A 19517-nucleotide genomic window follows, 5' to 3' on the forward strand; every position below is an offset into this window, starting at 1 on the left:
TTCCTAGCCTTCTCGCATAAATAATGTTATTGGGGGACTAGCACATTTAGAACTCAGAACTTGGAACCTTTAATAAAGTCTCACTTACTATGTAAGTCAAAAAAGGATAAGCTTTATGCTTTTTGCCAATAAAATTGTATGTATTTGATTGTGTTTGTGTATCATTCATACATGCTCTGTGATTCCTACTGTTAATTTCTCTCCCTGGGGAGTGAATGTTATACTATGTCTAGGTGAGTTGTCATCAACATAGAATTAATTTCATCCTGTATTTGTGGGTGAATTGTTTTCTTTCTGCATGAGAGAAAAAAGTTTCTGGAATTGGAAGTAATTTTGAAACATCTTATACCTCTGTATCATGTTTTGTTGGAAAATAAGAAAGATTTATTTTATCTTTAATTATACTACACCATGATGTGCCTTGGTACCTTCCTCATTAACTTTTGTGTCTTCTGTGAGTATTTTCATTGTGGTTACCTTAGAGATTCCTTAAAACAACTTAGAGGTAAAACAAAGTTTTTGAATCTCAATATTCTCAATTGCACACAAAACGCTTCTGTCTCCACCCCTGCACCCACTTTGTTACCGATATCACAAATTCTAATATTTATGTTGTGTAGTTTACGACCTACATGAATGATTTTTATACTCTTTTAAAAACAAAATTCTGTGGCAGAAATAAATGTGACCTAGGTAATTCCAACACTACAGGTTTGTATAACTGTCTAAATACTTAATGTTTAGCGGAGAACTGTAGGATCTGGTTCATTTTCTGGGTAGAATCCTTTTATTTCATTGAGAGAGTGTTCCTTTAATGGTTCTTGTAGGACAGGTCTACTGGTAAACGTAGAGGGGTCTTTACTTGGGAATGTCTTCATTTCTACATCTGTGGAAAAGAGTTTTGCCTGGTAAAGTATTCTTGGTGGTATTTTTCGATCTTTCAGTAGCTGAGTACATTATGCCAGCCCCATTCTTGTTGGGACTGCTGGGAATCCCACTACTGCTCTTCTAGGAGCTCTTGCACAAGGTGAAGTGCATTTGCCATGCTGTTTCAAAAGTCCCTCTTCATCTGTGATATTTGATGGGTTAATTACAATCTGCTGCTGGTTCATGTCTTGACATTTATGCTACTTAGAATTTATCAAGCTTGACTTGTCTCTTGTTTCCACATAGGTCACCCTCATCTCCTTATGGGGTCCCCTTAATGTGCATGTTGGACCACTCGTTGGTGTCCCACAGGTCCCTCAGACTCTGTCCTTTTCCACCTATTTCTTTGGTCCCCTCCGTAGAGAATTTAGAAAAAGTGTCTTTAAGAGTTCTGATTCTTTCTTCTGCTTCACCAAGTCTGTTGCTGATCCCTTATGTATTTTTAAATTCAGTAAATGTACTCTGGGGCTCTCAGTTTCTGGTTCCTGGATGTTACACTTTTTGTCTCTCTGGGTTTACATTTTGGTCATGCTTTGTTTTCCCGATAACGTTTAGTTACCTGTCTTCTGTCTTCTCTTTTTCCTCCATGTGGATTTTTATCATTATAATTTGAGGTGCTTGCAGTGCTTTTTAATGTTGTTGTTGTTTTGTTTTTGGTTTGGTCTGGTTTTGGTTTGGTTCAGTTTGGGTTTTTTTGCAATGTATGGGTCTTTATTAACTTAGGGCCAGTTTTGGAGATTTATTTTGTTCCTCTGACTGGAACATATTTTTCTTTTTCTTTGAATGAGTTGTGATCTTGGAGTGGTATTTGGCAATTTATTTTATTTATTTATTTATTTTTTAAAATATTTTATTTATTTGGGAGCGAGAGAGAGACAGTGAGAGAGAGCATGAGCGAGGAGAAGGTCAGAGGGAGAAGCAGACTCCCCGTGGAGCTGGGAGCCCGATGTGGGACTCGATCCCGGGACTCCAGAATCATGACCTGAGCTGAAGGCAGTCGCCCAACAACTGAGCCACCCAGGCGCCCGGTATTTGGAATTTAAAAAACAACAACAACAACAACAACAACAATAATCTAAGGCCCAGGATTATAGAATTGTTTTCTTCAGGAGAACACTAGTAATAGCAATTCTGGGTTCTGTCACACATGTCCCGGGCATTTGTCAGGTCTGCGTTCCTGTTATTTCCCAGTTTTAGGAAGAGGAGTTACTATTTTAGAAAGAGTGATGGCCTCCTCTCTCTTTGCCTTCAGTTCTGCAGGAGTTCACCTGTCGGAGTAGCCCTAACACTGCCTCCACAGGTGCCCTGATTCCCCCTCTGTTTCCCGTGTCAGGCAGGTGAAAAGAAGCCAGATCATTGAATCTGCAAGTCACTCATTTGTCTCTGTTAGAGCCAGATTTAGTAATGAATAAAGGAAATATGTGTTGTGTATGTTGTGTGTTGTGTATGTGTGTCCAGACAGTAACATGACCACAAGCACCTAGGGTTTCTGAGAGTGACTTCTATGGGGATAACTGAGCGTTGACCTGTGACTTGGTTCCTGCAGAGGTTGTGCAAATTGTCCTGGGTCAGAATCACCAGGAGCACTTGTAAATCTTGGATCACTGTGCCCAGACTTACATTACCGTGTTAGTAGCTCTGGGTGCAGCCCCCCACCTTTCCTTTCTTACACCATCTCAGGTGGCTGTCAAGGGACTAGACCTTGATAACCTATATCTTGGGACACATTCATAGTTGTGTTCTTCAGGAAAGGTAGTAGCCCGTGTGTAATGTAATGAGTGAGATACACAGGTGTGTAGTCTTGGTTCTCCAGGCATGAAAGTGGGTTGCTGTGTGTTGGGCCTTTCCTGTGTTGTACCTTGGATGCCTGACCTTTGTGTTTACTTCTGAGTATTCAACCAGGAAACCACTCAGGCTTCCTGTGTGTGGTGTGGGCTGGATGTTCACTTTGAAGTGTCTGTTCATGGAAGCTGTTCTGTGTGAGGACAGCTGGGTTAACCATTGAGTGCCAAAGAGAAAAGGGAACAATCCAAACATGGGTCACCTTCTAGAAGGGCATATGTACTGTGTGCTTCTTATTCCTGTGTAGGGCCCCCAGATTCAAACCCTGACTCAACCAGTATTGAGAGGTTCCCTATACCTTCCTTTATCTACATGGTTTCTTTGAGTGAGAAGACAATAGTAGTACCACTAACCCAAAAACTCCAGAACATTGAATACATTAATAGCAGATACAGCATCAGTAACCGTGAGACATTGTATGCACTGTGCAGAGGAATGTGTCAGATACTAGTGAATATATATATATTTTAATTTTTCTTGATCTTAGAAAGTTTTTTTTAAACAATACCACCGAGATAGAATCCTTGTGTTTCTCTGAACACATCATTATGTTTAAATTTTTAGTCAGAAATGTATTAGAAATTAATGTATTCTGTGGTTTCTTTCGTGATTGAGGTTTTCTATTTTTATTTCCCCACTTGGCTAATAAAGTGAAATGTATTATGCTTTCTTTTCATTTGCTTACACAAATCATTTTAAGATTTTGTTTCTTTATTTGAGAGAGGGAGAGAATAAATACAAGTTAGGGGAGGGCCAGAGGCAGAGAGACAAGCAGACTCCCCACTGAGCAGGGAGCCCCAGGCTGGGCTCGTTCCCCAGACCCTGGATCAGGACACAGTTTTTAGGCAGAAGCTTAACTGACTGAGCCTCCCAGGCTTCCCTACACAGTCGTGTCTTGGTACGGATTCCCGCGGCCACGATCTTGTACAAGACTTCTCTGTTGAGTTATCTCTGTGCCTTCCTCCTCTGGTGGTGTCAGCAGTCTCCCAGGGCCACACACCCAATGCCAGTTGTGCTGTCAGAGATCTTCCATGGGCCTCTGTGCTCAGATCAATGATTATTCCTCTTTTCCCATAGCAGACATGCCTCCAGGAGCTGGGCAGTTGCCATAAGCTTTGTGTTGCAGGCTGTCCCTGCAATCATGGCACCCTGATAGATGTTGTACCACTGTCTCTCTTTACTTCACTGGAGGTAGGATAAGTTCTACAGCTTTTATTGCCAAACAATTGCCAAACAATTGTCCAAGTCATTTGGACATTGACTGTAATGGAGTCCAACCCACACTGACAGCTTTTGGGTGAAAGATTTCTGCCATGACGTTGGATGCACACTTCTTTGTTAGGTTGACAGAGTGGCCAGAGGTGTGTCCCTGGTGGCACAGTGTGCATCTTGGGTGTCTTTCAGAGCTTTGCAATTGGCCCTATGGCCGATGGTTAGAAGGATCTTAAAGTCAAACCTTCCAGGTACGTTGCCTTTGTGATCTACCCTGCATGTGACGGTATATCACTGCCAGGTGAGCAGCAAAAGATCATGAAGGAAAATGTATTGGTTGCTGTTGTGGATACCTGCCCCGAATCATACATTCATATATGTGCCTCATACAGTCTTGTCACTATTCCTTGAAGTCACGTGGTGATGTGATCTGCACAAGCATTTCCTTGGTTGATGTTTTAGTAATACTTCTCATTCCACATGTTTGTGTATTAAAAAGCTTGGGAATATAGTGAACGCATCTGGCTCTTGGGTAGAGGACAGATGAGTTTATTGTACAGGAAAAGAGATGTTTCTTTTTGTGACAAAGGACCGGGTAGATATATTGGATATTCCTTGATGATGCTAGGGTTTCCTATGCTCAGGGTCTCACAGAATTGACTCAATCCCACCACATGTACAGCATCTCCCAGTATCAGTTGTGGGAGCGCAGCTGGCCCGTGGAATTAGTGTGATGAAGACGTTTATGATGTTTGCTGTGTCATGAGTCGTACGATGCTTAGACTTTGACCTGGGAACCTCTTGTCGTTTGCCAGGATTGGGAAATGGTTACAGGCCACCTGGTCACAGTTCAGAATGTGTGTCATCTTGGGCTTTTCATATTCTTGGGATTATCCATGGACTTTATTCAAAACAAATAGATATTCATGAGTGTGTTTCTTGTTCATTTATGTTGTTGTTTTGATTGTACACTTAAGTGAATATATATGGTATTTGTCTTTGTCTGAGTTACTTGATATCGCATAATATTTCGTGGTTCAAACCACGTTGTCAGAAATGACAAGACACAATGAAAGAAGCAGAAACAGACCCATAAATACAAGGAGTAACCTGACTGTTACTGGTGTGGAATGGAGAAGGATGATGGGCAGCATGAGGAAATGGGAATGGGAAGCACATTCTTCCAGTTGTGGAATAATGAGTCATGGGGATAACAAAATATAGGGAATTTGTTTAGTGGTATAATGACAGCATTTTATGGTGCCAGATGGTAGCTACTTGGTAGTGAGCAGAATAGAACCTATAGAGCGGTCCAGTCCCCATGTTGTACACCGGAACTAATGGAACATTTAAAAGAAAGCAAGATAGATACTGACAAGCATATGCCTTTATAGGTTAAAGTAGTGTCTTAAGAAGGTGCAGGCAAAGAAAGTAAACCTACTGTGCAAAATAAGCTAATCCTAAGTATTCCTAGTAGGGTAAAGTCCTAGGAAAGGAAACTGATCTGTACCACAGTGGAGATAAAGGTGCATAGTGGTAGAAGGGAGAGAGCAGGGGAAAGACAAGAGTCTGCTCAGCAGTGTGAAGAAGTAAATTGGTAGATGAAGAAGAGCCTGTGGTCCTCATAGGCTGAGCAGCCCAGGGGGTACATGGAAGAACAGTCATTTCTATGAGAGCTTCTTAAGTCTATTTCCCTACAGTGTGTTCTCTCTGATGTCTCACCATTACAGAGTGTGTAATAATGGCCACACGTGTCAGGAAGGCTTTTCTGTATAGGTGGATTCTTTTGGGAACCCAGAAAGTGCAACCAACTTTAATAAATGTACTCATTTTAGACAAAGTCAGTTTTCAGGAGGAAGCCTAAGTTGAAACAAGTGATCCTATAGCCTGAAGACATGGGTACTAGTAAAAATGCAGGGGAAACTTGAAATTGATAAAGGCCACGGATGCAGTGGGGTCCAAGCTACAAAATCCAGCATTGCAGCCAGAAGAAGATTAAACCTGCATTTGTTGTGAAGGAGGGAGTTGTTTCCATGAGTATGGTGGCTTGGTAAATTTGGTTGGGGGGGGAGTGGTTGTTGCTCCTAATGTATGATCCTGTTTTGGGAATTGCTCTTTGTTGTGTAGAAACAAAACTAATTTTTATGTTTTGGTTTGTGTACCAACTTTATAAAATCCACATGAGTTGTTAGAGGATTAAAACAATAAGGATTCACCACGGGAAGCAACGGCAGTGGAGTGGGAGGATCCTAGACTCATGTGTCCTGTCATGAGCACCACTAGGCAACTGTCAGGTCATCCTAAATGCCCCAGACACTGGGCTGAGGAGTGACAGGACAGACTCCCAAGTGAAAGGAGAGAAGAGGCCACATGGAAGATGACACATAGTGTGGAGACATGGTTTAGGGAGGAGAGGAGTATAGCATTGTGGAGGGGACGGAGCCCCGGCTGTGCAGTAGGTGTCATGACAGAGGAGCACTCAGGGGATCCCTAAGGAGGTTTCCCTAATGCCACTGGCTTGGAAAGGGAAAAGGGCTGAATTTCACGAGTTCTTGGAACCAGCACATCTTAAAGCCTGGAGTTTAATGGTCAGCAGGTTTGGATGGGATAGAACCAGGAGGGCACTGAGGTGCTCCTGCAGAGAATGCTGGCAAACAACCTGGGGGCTCACAGCATGGAAACAGTCATCTGGAGAACACCTGGGGCACAGAGTGGGGAGAGTATTCAGTAGTCTAGGAGCACATTCCTGAGAGGAAACATTCAGTGACATGTGGCTCCAAGAACACGGGAGTTGGATGACACCATTTCCCTCTCTCATCCTGTAGCATAAGGCAGAGCCGCACTCAGTGAGGACACCGGCTGTCTGCTTGGCTTGCACCAGGCCCCACCCCCTGTGATCTGAGGGGACCTCCCTTCTCAGTGAGGCTTGCCTCAGGCTCAGCAAGGTCAGCCCCTGCCCAGATCCTGTCTCCTGAGCAGGGATTCCGCAGGGCCGCTGTCCTGGTGGAGTTGACGTCAGGTCTCCTTTTACAATGAGAGCAGAGCTCACCTAGTTCAAACTGGCCACATTCAGGCCAGGGACCAAACACTGCCGGTAGCAGGCAAGGAGAGCCCCTGAAGACCCCTGGCCTGAAGGATACAGAAGGAGACATTGTTGAGTTTTCTAATAGAGAAAGTTAGAGAGTTAGACAAAAGCCAAGATGAAAGAATTTATCCCAAACAAAACCAGCAGGTAAGGCCAGGGCCAGAGAAGCAATGGAAACAGTAGTAAGGAGCTTGATGGGGAATTTAAGGCAGCAATCATAATGATACTCAAGGAGTTGAGAAAAGAATAGTGAGAACTTTACCACAGGGATGAGTTAAAAAAAAAAAAAAAAGGTTTGGTGGTGTCTAGGTGGCTCACTCCGTGAAGCCTCAGGCTCTTGGTTTCTGCTCAGATCTTGATCTCAGGGTCCTGGAATCCAGGCTCAAGTCAGCCTCTGCACTCAGTGTGATGCATGCATGTGATTCCGTCTCTCTCTAGCTCCCACCCGAACTCTCACAACCCCCCACCCCCCAATATATGTCTTTGTAAAAATCAAACATAGGTGAACAATGCAATAGCTAGATTAGAAACAGGCTTGATGTTAAGAGAAGGCTGGAAGAAGCAGAAGAATGACTTTGTCACATAAAAGGCAAAATAAAGGGAAATACTGAATTGGAACCAAAGGAGGGAAAAGAATCATGCAACATGGGATTTTTTTTTTTTTTTAAGATTTTATTTATTTATTTGACAGTGATCACAAGCCGCAGAGAGGTAGGCAGAGAGAGAGGTGGGGAAGCAGGCTCCCTGCCGAGCAGAGAGCACTACGCAGGGCTCAATCCAGGACCTTGGGATCCTGACCAGAGCTGAAGTCAGAGGCTTAACCCACTGAGCCACCCAGGTTCCCCTAACACAGGATTTATTTAGGGAGCTCATTGCCACCATTGAAAGTAGTGAGGTTCCCAGGTCTAGGGCTTTTCTGTGCTGGGAGAGTATTTCTTCCAAATTGAACCGTCATGCTGCTTATTGGTCTAAGGTGAATTCCAAATTCTTTGGTTCAGGGTTAGTAATTCATTCTTAATAACTTGTCTGTTTTTAGGAATTATTTTTCTTTTGTTCTAAATTACCCTATTTGTTTTTGGTTTTGTTTTTTAAGATTTTGTTTATTTTGGGTGCCTGTGTGGCTCAGTGGGTTAAAGCCTCTGCCTTCAGCTCAGGTCACAATCCTAGGGTCCTGGGAATCGAGCCCCACATCGGGCTCTCTACTCGGCAGGGAGCATGCTTCCCCCTCTCTCTCTCTGCCTGCCTCACTGCCTACTTGTGATCTCTGTCTGTTAAATAAATAAATAAAATCTTTAAAAGAAAAAAAAAAGATTTTGTTTATTTGACAGAGACACAGCAGGAGAGGAAACAGAAGTTTGGGGAATGGGAGAGGGAGAAACAGGTTTCCTGCTGATGTTAGAGCCTGAGCAGGTCTGGAGCCCCATGTGGGGACTCCATCCCACGACCATGGGATCCTTGACCTGAGCTGAAGGCAGAGGCGCCCCTGTTTTTGTTATTATATAGTAGTTTGTGGGATTTAGAGTTTTGCCACTTTTATTTTTTATCAAAATGGGCATTACTTTCGATGTTCTGTTAATATTAATGTGCTCTCTATTTATTTCAGATTTTTCTTTGTTATTTTCATTCCTCTACTAGCTTCTTTAAAAAAAAAATATTTTATTTATCTGACAGAGAGATCACAAGTAGGCAGAGAGGCAGGCAGAGAGGGGGAAGCAGGCTTCCTGTCCAGCAGGGAGCCGGATGCAGGGCTTGATCCCAGGACCCTGAGATCATGACCTAAGCTGAAGGTGGTCTTAACCCACTGAGCCACCCAGGCATTCCTTGCTACTAACTTTCATCTAATTGTCTTCCTTTTTTAGTTCTTCTGGTGGAAATTAAGTTGCTTGTTCCAACATTTTTGTTACCTGTATTGTGTAACGTAACAAAAATGAAAAACAGTGTACTCAGGAAACTGGCAAAAATAAACAAACAAGGGGCACCTGGGTGGCTCAGTGGGTTAAAGCCTGCCTTAGGCTCAGGTCGTGATCCCAGGGTCCTAGGATTGAGCCCCCCATCGGGCGCTCCCCTCAGCAGGGAGCCTGCTTCCTCCTCTTTCTCTGCCTGCCTCTCTGACTCCATGTGACCTCTCTCTCTCTCTCTCTGTCAAATAAATAAAAAATATCTTTAAAAATTAAAAAAAAAAAGAAACAAATGATGACCAAAAACCGTAAAAAAATGAAGATGATTTTTAGGGATTTCTGTAATCATGTCATGTGTGAACAGAGATAGTTTTACTGTTTCTTGTTTAGTTTAGATTCCTTTACTATATTTATGGTTGCATAATTGTTCTGAATAGAGAATCCAGTACTATGCTCAATGGCAGTGGTGGTGTCAATTCATTACCTGCTGATCATAGAGGAGAAGCTTGTAGACGGTCCCTACTGAATAGATTTTAGCTTTTCATGTATCTGTGGCATTCATTAGGTTGGGGTTTCCTTCGTTCTCTACCTTGAGTGTTTTTAGCATGACATGTTGTCCAATACCCCCATGTTTGTATTCTGTCTCCCTTAATATGATCATGTCATTTTTGCCCTTTGTTCTGTTAATGTGGAGTCTTGAATTTATGGTTTTCTGTATGTTGGAGCACCCTTAATTCCAGGTCCGATTCCCACTTGATGATCTTGTAAAAAGGGAAGATGTGCTGTTGATTCAGATTGCTATTTATGGTGGGCTTCTAGTGAATATTTGTCACAGGCAGTAGTTTGTAAACTTTGTTGTTTGTAGTGTCTTTGTCTGGCTTTCATGAGCTGGTAATGCTGGTGCCACAGAGAGAGTATTCTGCTAGTTCTCCTGATGGTCACTCCTTGGAAATGTTTGAGGAGATTTGCAGTCCTTTCTCTGTCAGTGTCTGTCTGAATCCAGCGAACTCATCTGGCACACAATTTTTGTTTGTTGGACTTTTTTCTTTTATTCCTCTTTCATTCTGGTTTGTGGTTGTAGATCAGTTTTGGAGTTTTTGTTTTGTTTTTGTTTTTCTGAATGCTGGAGTCTAAATTGTTTATTTTTTAATTTTTATATATTTTTTTACATTTATACTCATCTTTTGGTGTGAGTTTGTGGTCCCTGATTATCCATTGTTGCCTCTTATTTGATTCCTAGTTAGTTATGCTCTCCTTTTGCCTTTTCACCTCTCATTTTAGTTGCACTTTTCTTTATTCTATATTTAGGTCATTGGCTGTCAATGTTGTTGATCTTTTCTGACAAACAACTCTTCCTGTGGTTGATACGTTCCTATTTTTACTGTACTATAATTGGTTCATTTCAGTTTTCTGTTTCAATATCTACCGTTCTGCTAATTTTGAGCTCATGTGACCCTTTTCCTGATTGTTAGAGATATAGGAAAGTGATTTGTGCTACACCATGACCATACCACAGAATTATCTATTAGACTCTGTGCTCAGTACATTGTGTGCCATGTTATGTGTCCATGGAGAAATGAAGTCCTGATGACTCCTTCTCAGCCATCTTTCTGACTTTGTCTGATTGACTTGATGCTTCTATATTAGAATTCTTCAGTATATTCTTCCAAATGTAGTAAGTGCAATGGTTTTACTTTTATTTGGTATCTTTCAGCTGTATCTTCACATGACACCCAGAGTTTCCTGCTAAAGCAGAGCATACAAGGTTCTTTCCAGAGTGGATCAATGCACAGATACAAATATAGTGCTGTTGAGATTTTACACTTACATAGAGACTGGGACAATGATGGGGAGAGTGACAGGCATCAAAGATTTCAGAGAAGACAAATCCAAACCAAGTCATCTGCCTTTCATGAGAATCTCACTGCCCCAAATGGTGAAGGATATAAATGTCTGTGGAAATCCTCCCTTTTGAAGTCAACTGTTTCTGCAGAGCAGTGTGTTTCTGTCAGCAAAAGCTCCGATCAGATATTCCATCATAGCGATTTGTGGACAGACCATTTGACACATCTGGAAAGTAACCTAGTCCATGCTGAGAATAATGATTTGAGCCATTTGGGAGATAGGACTGGCCTGACCTTAAATCAGAGATTCAGAAATGAAAAACAAAGTGCTCAGTGGGATCCATTTGACAGGGGCTTCACTGAGGAGTTGACCCTACAGTGTGACCAAAGGCTTCTCACTGGAGACAGAATTGCTCAGTGCACTGAATCTGAGAAAACATTGAACCAGGGCTCCCATGCTTACAGATGTGTCAGGACTAGGTTTGTGGAGAACCATTATGAATGTGATAAATGTGGGGAAGGCTTTCATCCAAGCTCTAACCTCAGTATAGTCCCTTCAGGAGACAGTCCTCACAAGGATAATGAATGTGGGAAAGCTCGTAACCAGTCCTCCAGTGTTGCTGATCATCAGAGAATTCATGAGGGAAAAAGCCCATTCACATCTAATAAACCAGGAACCGTGTTTAGTCAGTCATCAAGACCAAATAGAAACAAGACAATTCCTAGGGGCGAGAAAACTTGTATTTTTAAGGAATGTTGTAAATCCTTTGACTGCTACTCGACATTACCTCATTTCCCGCCAATGCATACTGGAGAGAAAATATGCAAAATATGTAAATGCAAGGAATGTGGTAAACCTTTTAAGGACCCTTCATCAGTAAAGGGACATAAGCCAATCCATACTGGAGTGAAACAGTATAAATGGGCAAAAGGTGTGAAAGCGTCTACATTGCCCTCCACCCTTCCTGGAAGTCACCAGACTCATACTAGAGAGAAACGGTACCAATGTGAAGTATGCGGCAAGACCTTTAAGTGGCATTGTGACCTTACTCAGCATCACCGAACTCATACTGGAGAGAAACCTTACCAATGTCACGTATGTGGCAAGGCCTTTAAGTGGCGTTCAGACGTTACTCGACATCACCGAGTTCATACTGGTGAGAAACCTTACAAATGTCAAGAATGTGACAAGGCCTTTAAGCAGAGCTCAGGGCTTCTTCAGCATCACCGAGTTCATACTGGAGAGAAACCTTACAAATGTAAACAGTGTGGCAAGGCCTTTAAGATGCCCTCAGATATTATTAAACATCACCGAATTCACACTGGAGAGAAGCCTTACAAATGTAATGACTGTGGCAAGGCCTTCATGTGGGTCACATCCCTTACTAAACATCACCGAATTCACACTGGAGAGAAGCCTTACCAATGTAACAAATGTAGCAAGGCCTTTCATGACAGCTCAAGACTTACTGCACATCACCGAATTCATACTGGAGAGAAACCTTATGAATGTGAAGAATGTGGCAAGACCTTTATGTGGCCCTCAAACCTTACTCGACATCGCCAAATTCATAAGTGGAGAGTAATCTACAGACATAATGTATGTGTGAAAACATCTATGGCCTTTTCTTCATTTACTTCATGTCAGAAACTTTATATAGGAGAGTAACTGTACACATAGAATGTGTCCGACCTCTTACTGAACTCCCAACTTACTTCAAGTCATAGTTACATGTAGCAGAAGAACTGTAAAATGTAAAGAAAGTGGACAAGACACACCTTTTCTGGAATTCAGTATTTACTGAATATCACAAAATGCTTTCTAGATTCAAACCCTTGGAACTAATGAATGTGGAAAGACCTTCATTTTAATACACACTGGAGCAAACACCAGAGAGTGCATTAAATAAAGTAAATTTAAAGACATAAATATTTAGATGACTTTCTAATTGAACTCAAATGCCAATAAATGTAACAAATGAAGGAACTCAATTCAGACATTACTCTGAACATAGTTATTACAAGGAAAAATCAAACACTTAAAAAAAACACTTAAAAAAACCACTTAAACAGAATATACTATTCTGTTTCAACAGATTTAGTAGATAGGCTTTTACGTGTGTTTAATTTCAATATATTTTTTAACATTTTTTACATTGACCTTATTTGAGATTTGTGACAAACAATTTTGTTTTACTCTGAAATCTCTACCGAGAATCCCTTTATCCCTACGGAGTCTGGAAGACCATGTGGCTCATTGTTGCTCCATCAAAGATACTAGATGCCCTGCTACATTAAGTGGGACACACACATGCCTAATTTTCCATGGAAGATGTAGGACTGTATAATATACAACATACGAGGAAAATCACCGTGGAGATGCTTATGGTTACAACATTGATGTATGTTACCATGAAGTAGGTGTTCAGAACACATACTGCTCCATGTTTTAAAGTAAAGAACTTCCTCAATATTAGAAATAGAAGGTTTTACTAATTGTTCTTTAAGAAAAAGGAGGTGGCAGGCAGTACACTACCAGTGTGTCTTTGTAAGCATAATCATTAGAGAGTATGACTTGATGTGGTTAAATGAGGATATCCTGACAGATGACTGAAGGAGGGTAGCTAACTCTTCCCTACAAGTGCCATACCACTGAACATACACATTTCTTAGGAATGTACCTCAGTCCTGAAATTTTTGGAAATAGGTACTCCACATCCTTCAGACAACACTCGAACGGTTTTGCACATGTGTATTCTGTATTTCGAACAGTGACAATAGACTGGATTTGAAATGCATAACTTAGTGTATGTGTAAACTTAATATATTTTCATTAATAAAACCTAGTGGTTTTTCATGTATTGATATGGGTGTGTCATGAATGAGGTGTTATCATACCTACAGTGTTAATCTATGTCATTGAGGGTTGCAGGTAAATGATGGAATCAATCACCTGTTTGGTACTGGAGTAAAACAATTTACTTAGGAATCCATTTTCCCTATGCTCTGAAGGTTTAAGGGTTATGTGATTGTTTTTCCCCTAGTCTATGCTATAATTTTCTCCTCTTTGTGAATACGATGATAGTACTGTGGGTGTATTACTGAGGCACGTAGCATAGAGGTATTGCTGGTGTTTGAGCTCACGTACTCCATGATGCTGCTACTTGGCATTGATTTTGTGTAGCCAGCAGGTTTGCAGGGGCCTTGCACTGAAAGGAACCCTTCTCACGAGTGCATTCCCCAGTCGGCACGCTGCAGAGTGACAAGTTAGTGGAACATCTCATATGAGATCTGCATTCCATCCTTATGAGCCAGCATCTCTGTTTCTTTCCTTTTTCTTTTTTTAAGATTTTTAAAAAGACTTTACTTATTTATTTGACAGAGATCACAGGTAGGCAGAGAGGTAGGCAGAGAGAGTGGGGGAAGCAGGCTCTCTGCTGAGCAGAGAGCCTGATGCGGGGCTCCATTCCAGGACCCTGGGATCATGACCTGAGCTGAAGGCAGAGGCTTTAACCCACTGAACCACCCAGGCGCCCCATCTCTATTTTTTGCAATGCCTTCCCTCCCATGACCCATAGAGAAGACTCCCCCTCCCCCAGGCCTTATCTAAATCTGTTTTAGTCGGAATGGCATATTCTGGAGTTAGAATTGGGACACTCTCCACTGCACCATGGCCCCAAATGAAAGCATGTGCCCCATGTCCTACACTGAGTGGTATTTTGATGTGTCTATGAGGTACACATGCGCCTATGACCATGCTATGTGTGTCATAGATACCCCATAAGAAAGAGAAATCTATCCCAGTAGGATTCATGTGGTAGCCCAGGGAAGAGACAAAGTATTCAAGATGAAGAATTAGCATGTAGAGGAGAAGAGTCCTCTGAGTTTCCGTAGTGACTCCCTAGATGTAGAAGTTATCTCCAGATCTCCAGTTGTATTCGCCCTCATTTTTCTTTCCAGCTACATAGGCAACACAACCATTCTTTTTTGCCTGTGCTATGGAGAGAGTGTCCTCAGAAAATGCTTCTTTGAGATTAGACAGATGGAAAACCGATGGGTATTAATTCTAACATGAATGATGTGGGATGTGAATCTAAGTAAAGTTTGAGGAAGGCACCATCCATTGAGAGAAAGACAAGACCTATTGAAAGGAAATGTGAGGAACTCTTTCCTGTGTGGGGAGAGACCCAGAGGTGGCTCCCTTTAGTCACCGCAAAGGCACAGGCAGCTCTTGCTGGTGTCGTCTGATGAATACATGTCATGGGGAAAGGAAATGGCAAATGTGGGTTTCTCAGGAGTAGGGAGGTCCTGCTTTATCCTTATGATTTGATCGACCTCCTGTGTCTTCCTGAGGACTAATGCTGTTGGATGTCAGTGATTACTGTACTTCCCCTGCCTAGATCCATGACAAGGGATGGAGGAGGTTGTTAGATGATGGAATCATGTGGGCAGCTTTAAGATGTCACACGGTAGAACAGATGTTTGAGATGAAGAAGCCTTCTGGACAGTGGAATTGGCCAGATCAGCAAGGCATGTGCTGTGGTCGCTCCCTCATTTCCTAGGTAGATCACCCCAGTCAAGGTCATATCCAGTGTGGTTGGGTGATCCTTCAGGGAAGCTGCTTCACTGCTGTGCGGTACCTTCCTCCCTTTCCTCAGCATGGTAGTAAGTATAGTTCTAGGCTCTGCCTCTTTATAAGGCACGGATTTGTTAGAGAATCAGTTCAGCAGTGAGAGACACTGAGCATTTCTGCCTGAAAACAGTCCAGCCCAAGTGTTGCAAGTTGGAAATCAGAAGCCCTGATTTCCATTGCTGGCCACAAAACAACTTCAGGTACACAAGCAGAAGCAGAGCCACATATCCTCTCAGAGTCTGTGACTTATAACCAGAAGAGGACTAGTCCTCACCAAAATGACGTTACGATAAAATTCAAGTAACAAATTTTTTGGTTTCATCACATGCTATGTTATTTTCCATGAGATCTTCCCAGTCAGATGCCTTGTTTCTCTACACCACAAACTGAAATCACCATATTCAAGAAGGATTTCACTTTTTCCTTCCCCTTCTCTCTCTGCCTGCCTCCTTGCCTACTTGTGATGTCTCTCTGTCAGATAAATAAATAAAATCTTAAAAAGATTTTATTTGACAGGAAACGCAAGCAGGGGGAGAGGGAGCAGTAGGCTTCCCACTGAGCAAGGAGCCCAATGTACGTCTTGATCCCAGGACCCTGGGATAATGACCTGAGCTGAAGGCAGATGCTCAATGACTGAGCCACCCGGGTGCCCCCACAGAACAGACTCCTAACTGTCGAGAAAAACCTATGGGTGGTTGGAGAGGAAGTGGGTGGGAGGGTGGATGCAATGGGTGATGGGTTAAGTTGCACACTGTGATGACCGCTGGGTATTGTATGTAAGTGGAGAGTAGAAATTCTGCTGAAACTAATACTATGTGCAAATGAAGTGGAATCTAAAGAAAACTTGGAGCTACAAAAAAGTAACTTAAGGACAGAAAATTTTTACTTGGTGAAAAGATGAGACATAGAAACGAACCACTCACTTCTAGACCAGAAGGCTGACTTACAGCCTGCATAGTTAGGAGAATGATCTACCAAGTGCTGATAAGTGCTGGTTGCTACATTCTTAAAGGCTCTCATGACTGTCCATTCACCAGTAAGCAATATGGAACTTGATGGGGTTTTGGAATATAGGTGAGGTTCAGTGGGGTGGAATCCGGAACTGATGACCAAGAAAGAATTCTTGAGATGTCTTTGGTGTAAATCAGTGGTTTATTAAAGCACTGGGACAGGACCCCTAGGCAGAAAGAGCTGCTCATTTTCCTGATGTGTCACTGATTATATAATTGGGAGCTGGGGAGTTGAGGACAAACGGGGTGTCCAGAAGGACTGTCATATGTGAAAGAAGACTCTTGAGAGAATGGGGACCTGGTTATTGTCAAGCAAAGGCTGTTTTTCCCTGCAGTGAGCTGGGATATGGATATGAAGACAGTTGCCAACTTCCTGGAGGACTGTTGTATTCTTCTATCACACATCCTTTTGATTTGGTTTCAGGTTTAAAAGAAATTTAATTTTATGTACCTTTCCTTCTGCCACAGCCTCCCTCAATTTTGTGGAGGGGAGGGTGATGTTAGGGCCTCAGGAAACTGAGTTAATGGGTCTCTGGAAGTTAGGCTATAGATATGATAAGAAAGCTGCTTCCTTGTAAATCACCAGGACATGTGTAAACTGAGGAAGAAAACTATCCTGTAGTGATAAGGAAAACCTGTGTTCCAAGATGGCCCAACTAGGGAACTAAGAAGTCCCAACTTCCGCCCCTGGGCTCTTCTGGGTTCTCCTCTCTGCCCTGCTTCTCGAAGGTGCCAAAAGTACCAAGTCTGCAGAAATAGGAGGTACAAATTATCCTCTTTGTCTGTGATACATACCAAGAATTGATTAGATGGAGGACCTCGATCAGAAAGACTGTGGACACCAAAGATTAACTTTTTACATCCTCAAGAGTTGTCTACCTGGAGGGGCAAAGCATTATTCGATGTAGATTTCATCTTTCCATTGTCCTGTGAGTTTATGATTCCTGTTTGCTATTCTAAATCCCTCCCTCTTTTTTTTTTTTTTTAAAGATTTTATTTATTTATTTGACAGAGACCACAAGTATGCAGAGAGGCAGGCAGAGAGAGAGAGAGAGGAGGAAGCAGGCTCCCTGCTGAGCAGAGAGCCTGATGCAGGGCTCGATCCCAGGACCCTGAGATCTCAACCTGAGCCGAAGGCAGAGGCTTAACCCACTGAGCCACCCAGGCGCCCCGTCCCTCCTTTTTTTAAGTCATTGTGGCATGCAAGCTTCCATTGCCTGTCTTTGAGCCTCATGTCTTTTAGGTGCTCACAATTAGGAATTTTTTTTTTTTTCTCATCAATCTGTCTTACCTCATTTTAAGTATTCGACAAACCAAAGAATGGAGAATGGGGTGAGGAAAACAGATTTTCCTCTCCTCACATTCATTCTGTTGTGTGAACTGACCTCCACATTTCAGACCCAGATCAGAACGTGGAGACAGAGCTGGGGATCAAGGGCAGCTGTAGCTTCATTGCTTTGCCAGCCAAGGAGGCTTCAGCAGGTCGGGGCCTTCAAACCTGCAGCCCACTCACAGGAAGGGGCTGGAGGTTGGTAGGGAAACACGGGATAATGGCCGATTTCCAGAGGAATTGTGTCTGTGCTGCCAGCCGTGTTCATCATGCTGTCAGGGTTAAGCATGCATTTTTATAAAGCATGCTTTTAAAATCTAGTCACAGTGTGAAATTCCTTCCTATTTTAATTTCAATTTGTTAGTATATGTATATTGCTAATACTTATATCTAGGTTTTTGATGATGAGGCTTTTGTTTCTACTTTTTTATTAATGATTTTATTTACTTATTTGACAGAGAGATAAAAAGTAGGCAGAGAGGCAGGGGTGGGGGTGGGTGGGAGGGAAGCAGGCTCCCTTCTGAACAGAGAGCCCAATGTCGGGCTTGATCCCAGGACCCTGAGATCATGACCTGAGCCGAAAGCAGAGGCTTAACCCACTGAGCCACCCAGGTGCCCCTGTGTCTATTTTTTAATTTAAGTTTTTAAAAATTATTTATTTGGGCACCTGGGTGCTCAGTGGGTTAAGCGTCTGCCTTTAGCCCAGGTCATGGTTTCGGGGTCCTGTGATCAAGCCCCACATGGGGTTCTCTGCTTGGTGGGGAGCCTGCTTCCCCCCTCTCTCTTCCTGACTCTGCCTTCTTGTGATCTCGGTCTGTCAAATAAATAAATAAAATCTTTTAAAAAAAGGAAAGTAGAGTCCCATGTGCAGATCACAAGTGAAGAGCTTCATGGATGGAATTTCACAAACTGATCTCATCTGTATAAGCCATTGAGGTAATGAAACACAATATTGTCCCCTGAACTCCTTTTGAGGTCTCAGTAACTTTTCCCCTAAGGTCAGCACTGTTTCAGCATCTAAGGCAAGGGATTGCTGTGCTCCCTTTTTTACTTTGTAGAAATATCATCAGGCAATGGGGGCTCTCCTATTTGGCTTTTTTTCCCTTCTCTGTCTTTGTGAATTGGTTGGTTTTCCTGCATGTTACTGTGCATCATTCAATTAGAATGGACGGATCCTGTTCCGTTGTGTGGATACCAGTTGCATCGTTCTACTGTTAACAGGAAGGGGGGATGGTTCTCTGTGCAGGACTGTCATGACTAGTACTGACTCGTGAAATCTATGATTTGTCTTTCAGTGGAACATGTACACAAATCGTTTCTTGTGACAGATTCCCATTGCCATGATCTTAGACCTAACTACTCCTTTGATTTCTCTCCATCCTTCATGTATCTCTAGAGAGGCACAAAGCCTCCTGTGGGGCTCAGTCCCAAAACCCTGAGATCATGACCTGAGCCGAAATAGACGCTTACCTAACTGAGCCACTGATGCAGCCCCATCCATGATTTTTATTTTATTTTATTTTTTATTTTTATTTTATTTATTCATTCATTCATTTATGGAACTTAGAACTGTGGAATTGAAAATGTGGGCTTCAGTTGCACACTTGTGAGAAATGTAGAAACTTAGACCCTAATCAGAAATTGAAATCAGAATATGAATTTTAACAAGGCCCCAGTTGATTGTCATACACAGTAACATTGGAGAAATCTATGTCTAGATCATCTACACTCTTCCC

General features: G+C 42.4%; 1 protein-coding gene across 4 annotated transcripts in view; it reads left to right on the plus strand.

Annotated features, from left to right (window-relative positions):
• LOC125088865 (zinc finger protein 345-like) overlaps positions 1 to 19517 on the plus strand; it is a 256962-nt gene that overhangs the window by 66976 nt on the left and 170469 nt on the right. The window contains exon 8 of one of the 4 annotated variants that reach the window (XM_047710442.1): positions 10679 to 13673. The exons of the other annotated variants lie outside the window; for them this stretch is intronic. Within the exon in view, the coding sequence (XP_047566398.1) occupies positions 10679 to 12477 (1799 nt within the window). The 3' untranslated portion in view covers positions 12478 to 13673. Of the gene's footprint in view, positions 1 to 10678; positions 13674 to 19517 lie in introns of those variants that run through there. 4 annotated transcript variants of the gene reach the window in all.

The sequence above is a fragment of the Lutra lutra genome, chromosome 17 (genome assembly GCF_902655055.1).
Source record: "Lutra lutra chromosome 17, mLutLut1.2, whole genome shotgun sequence".
NCBI lineage: Eukaryota > Metazoa > Chordata > Mammalia > Carnivora > Mustelidae > Lutra > Lutra lutra.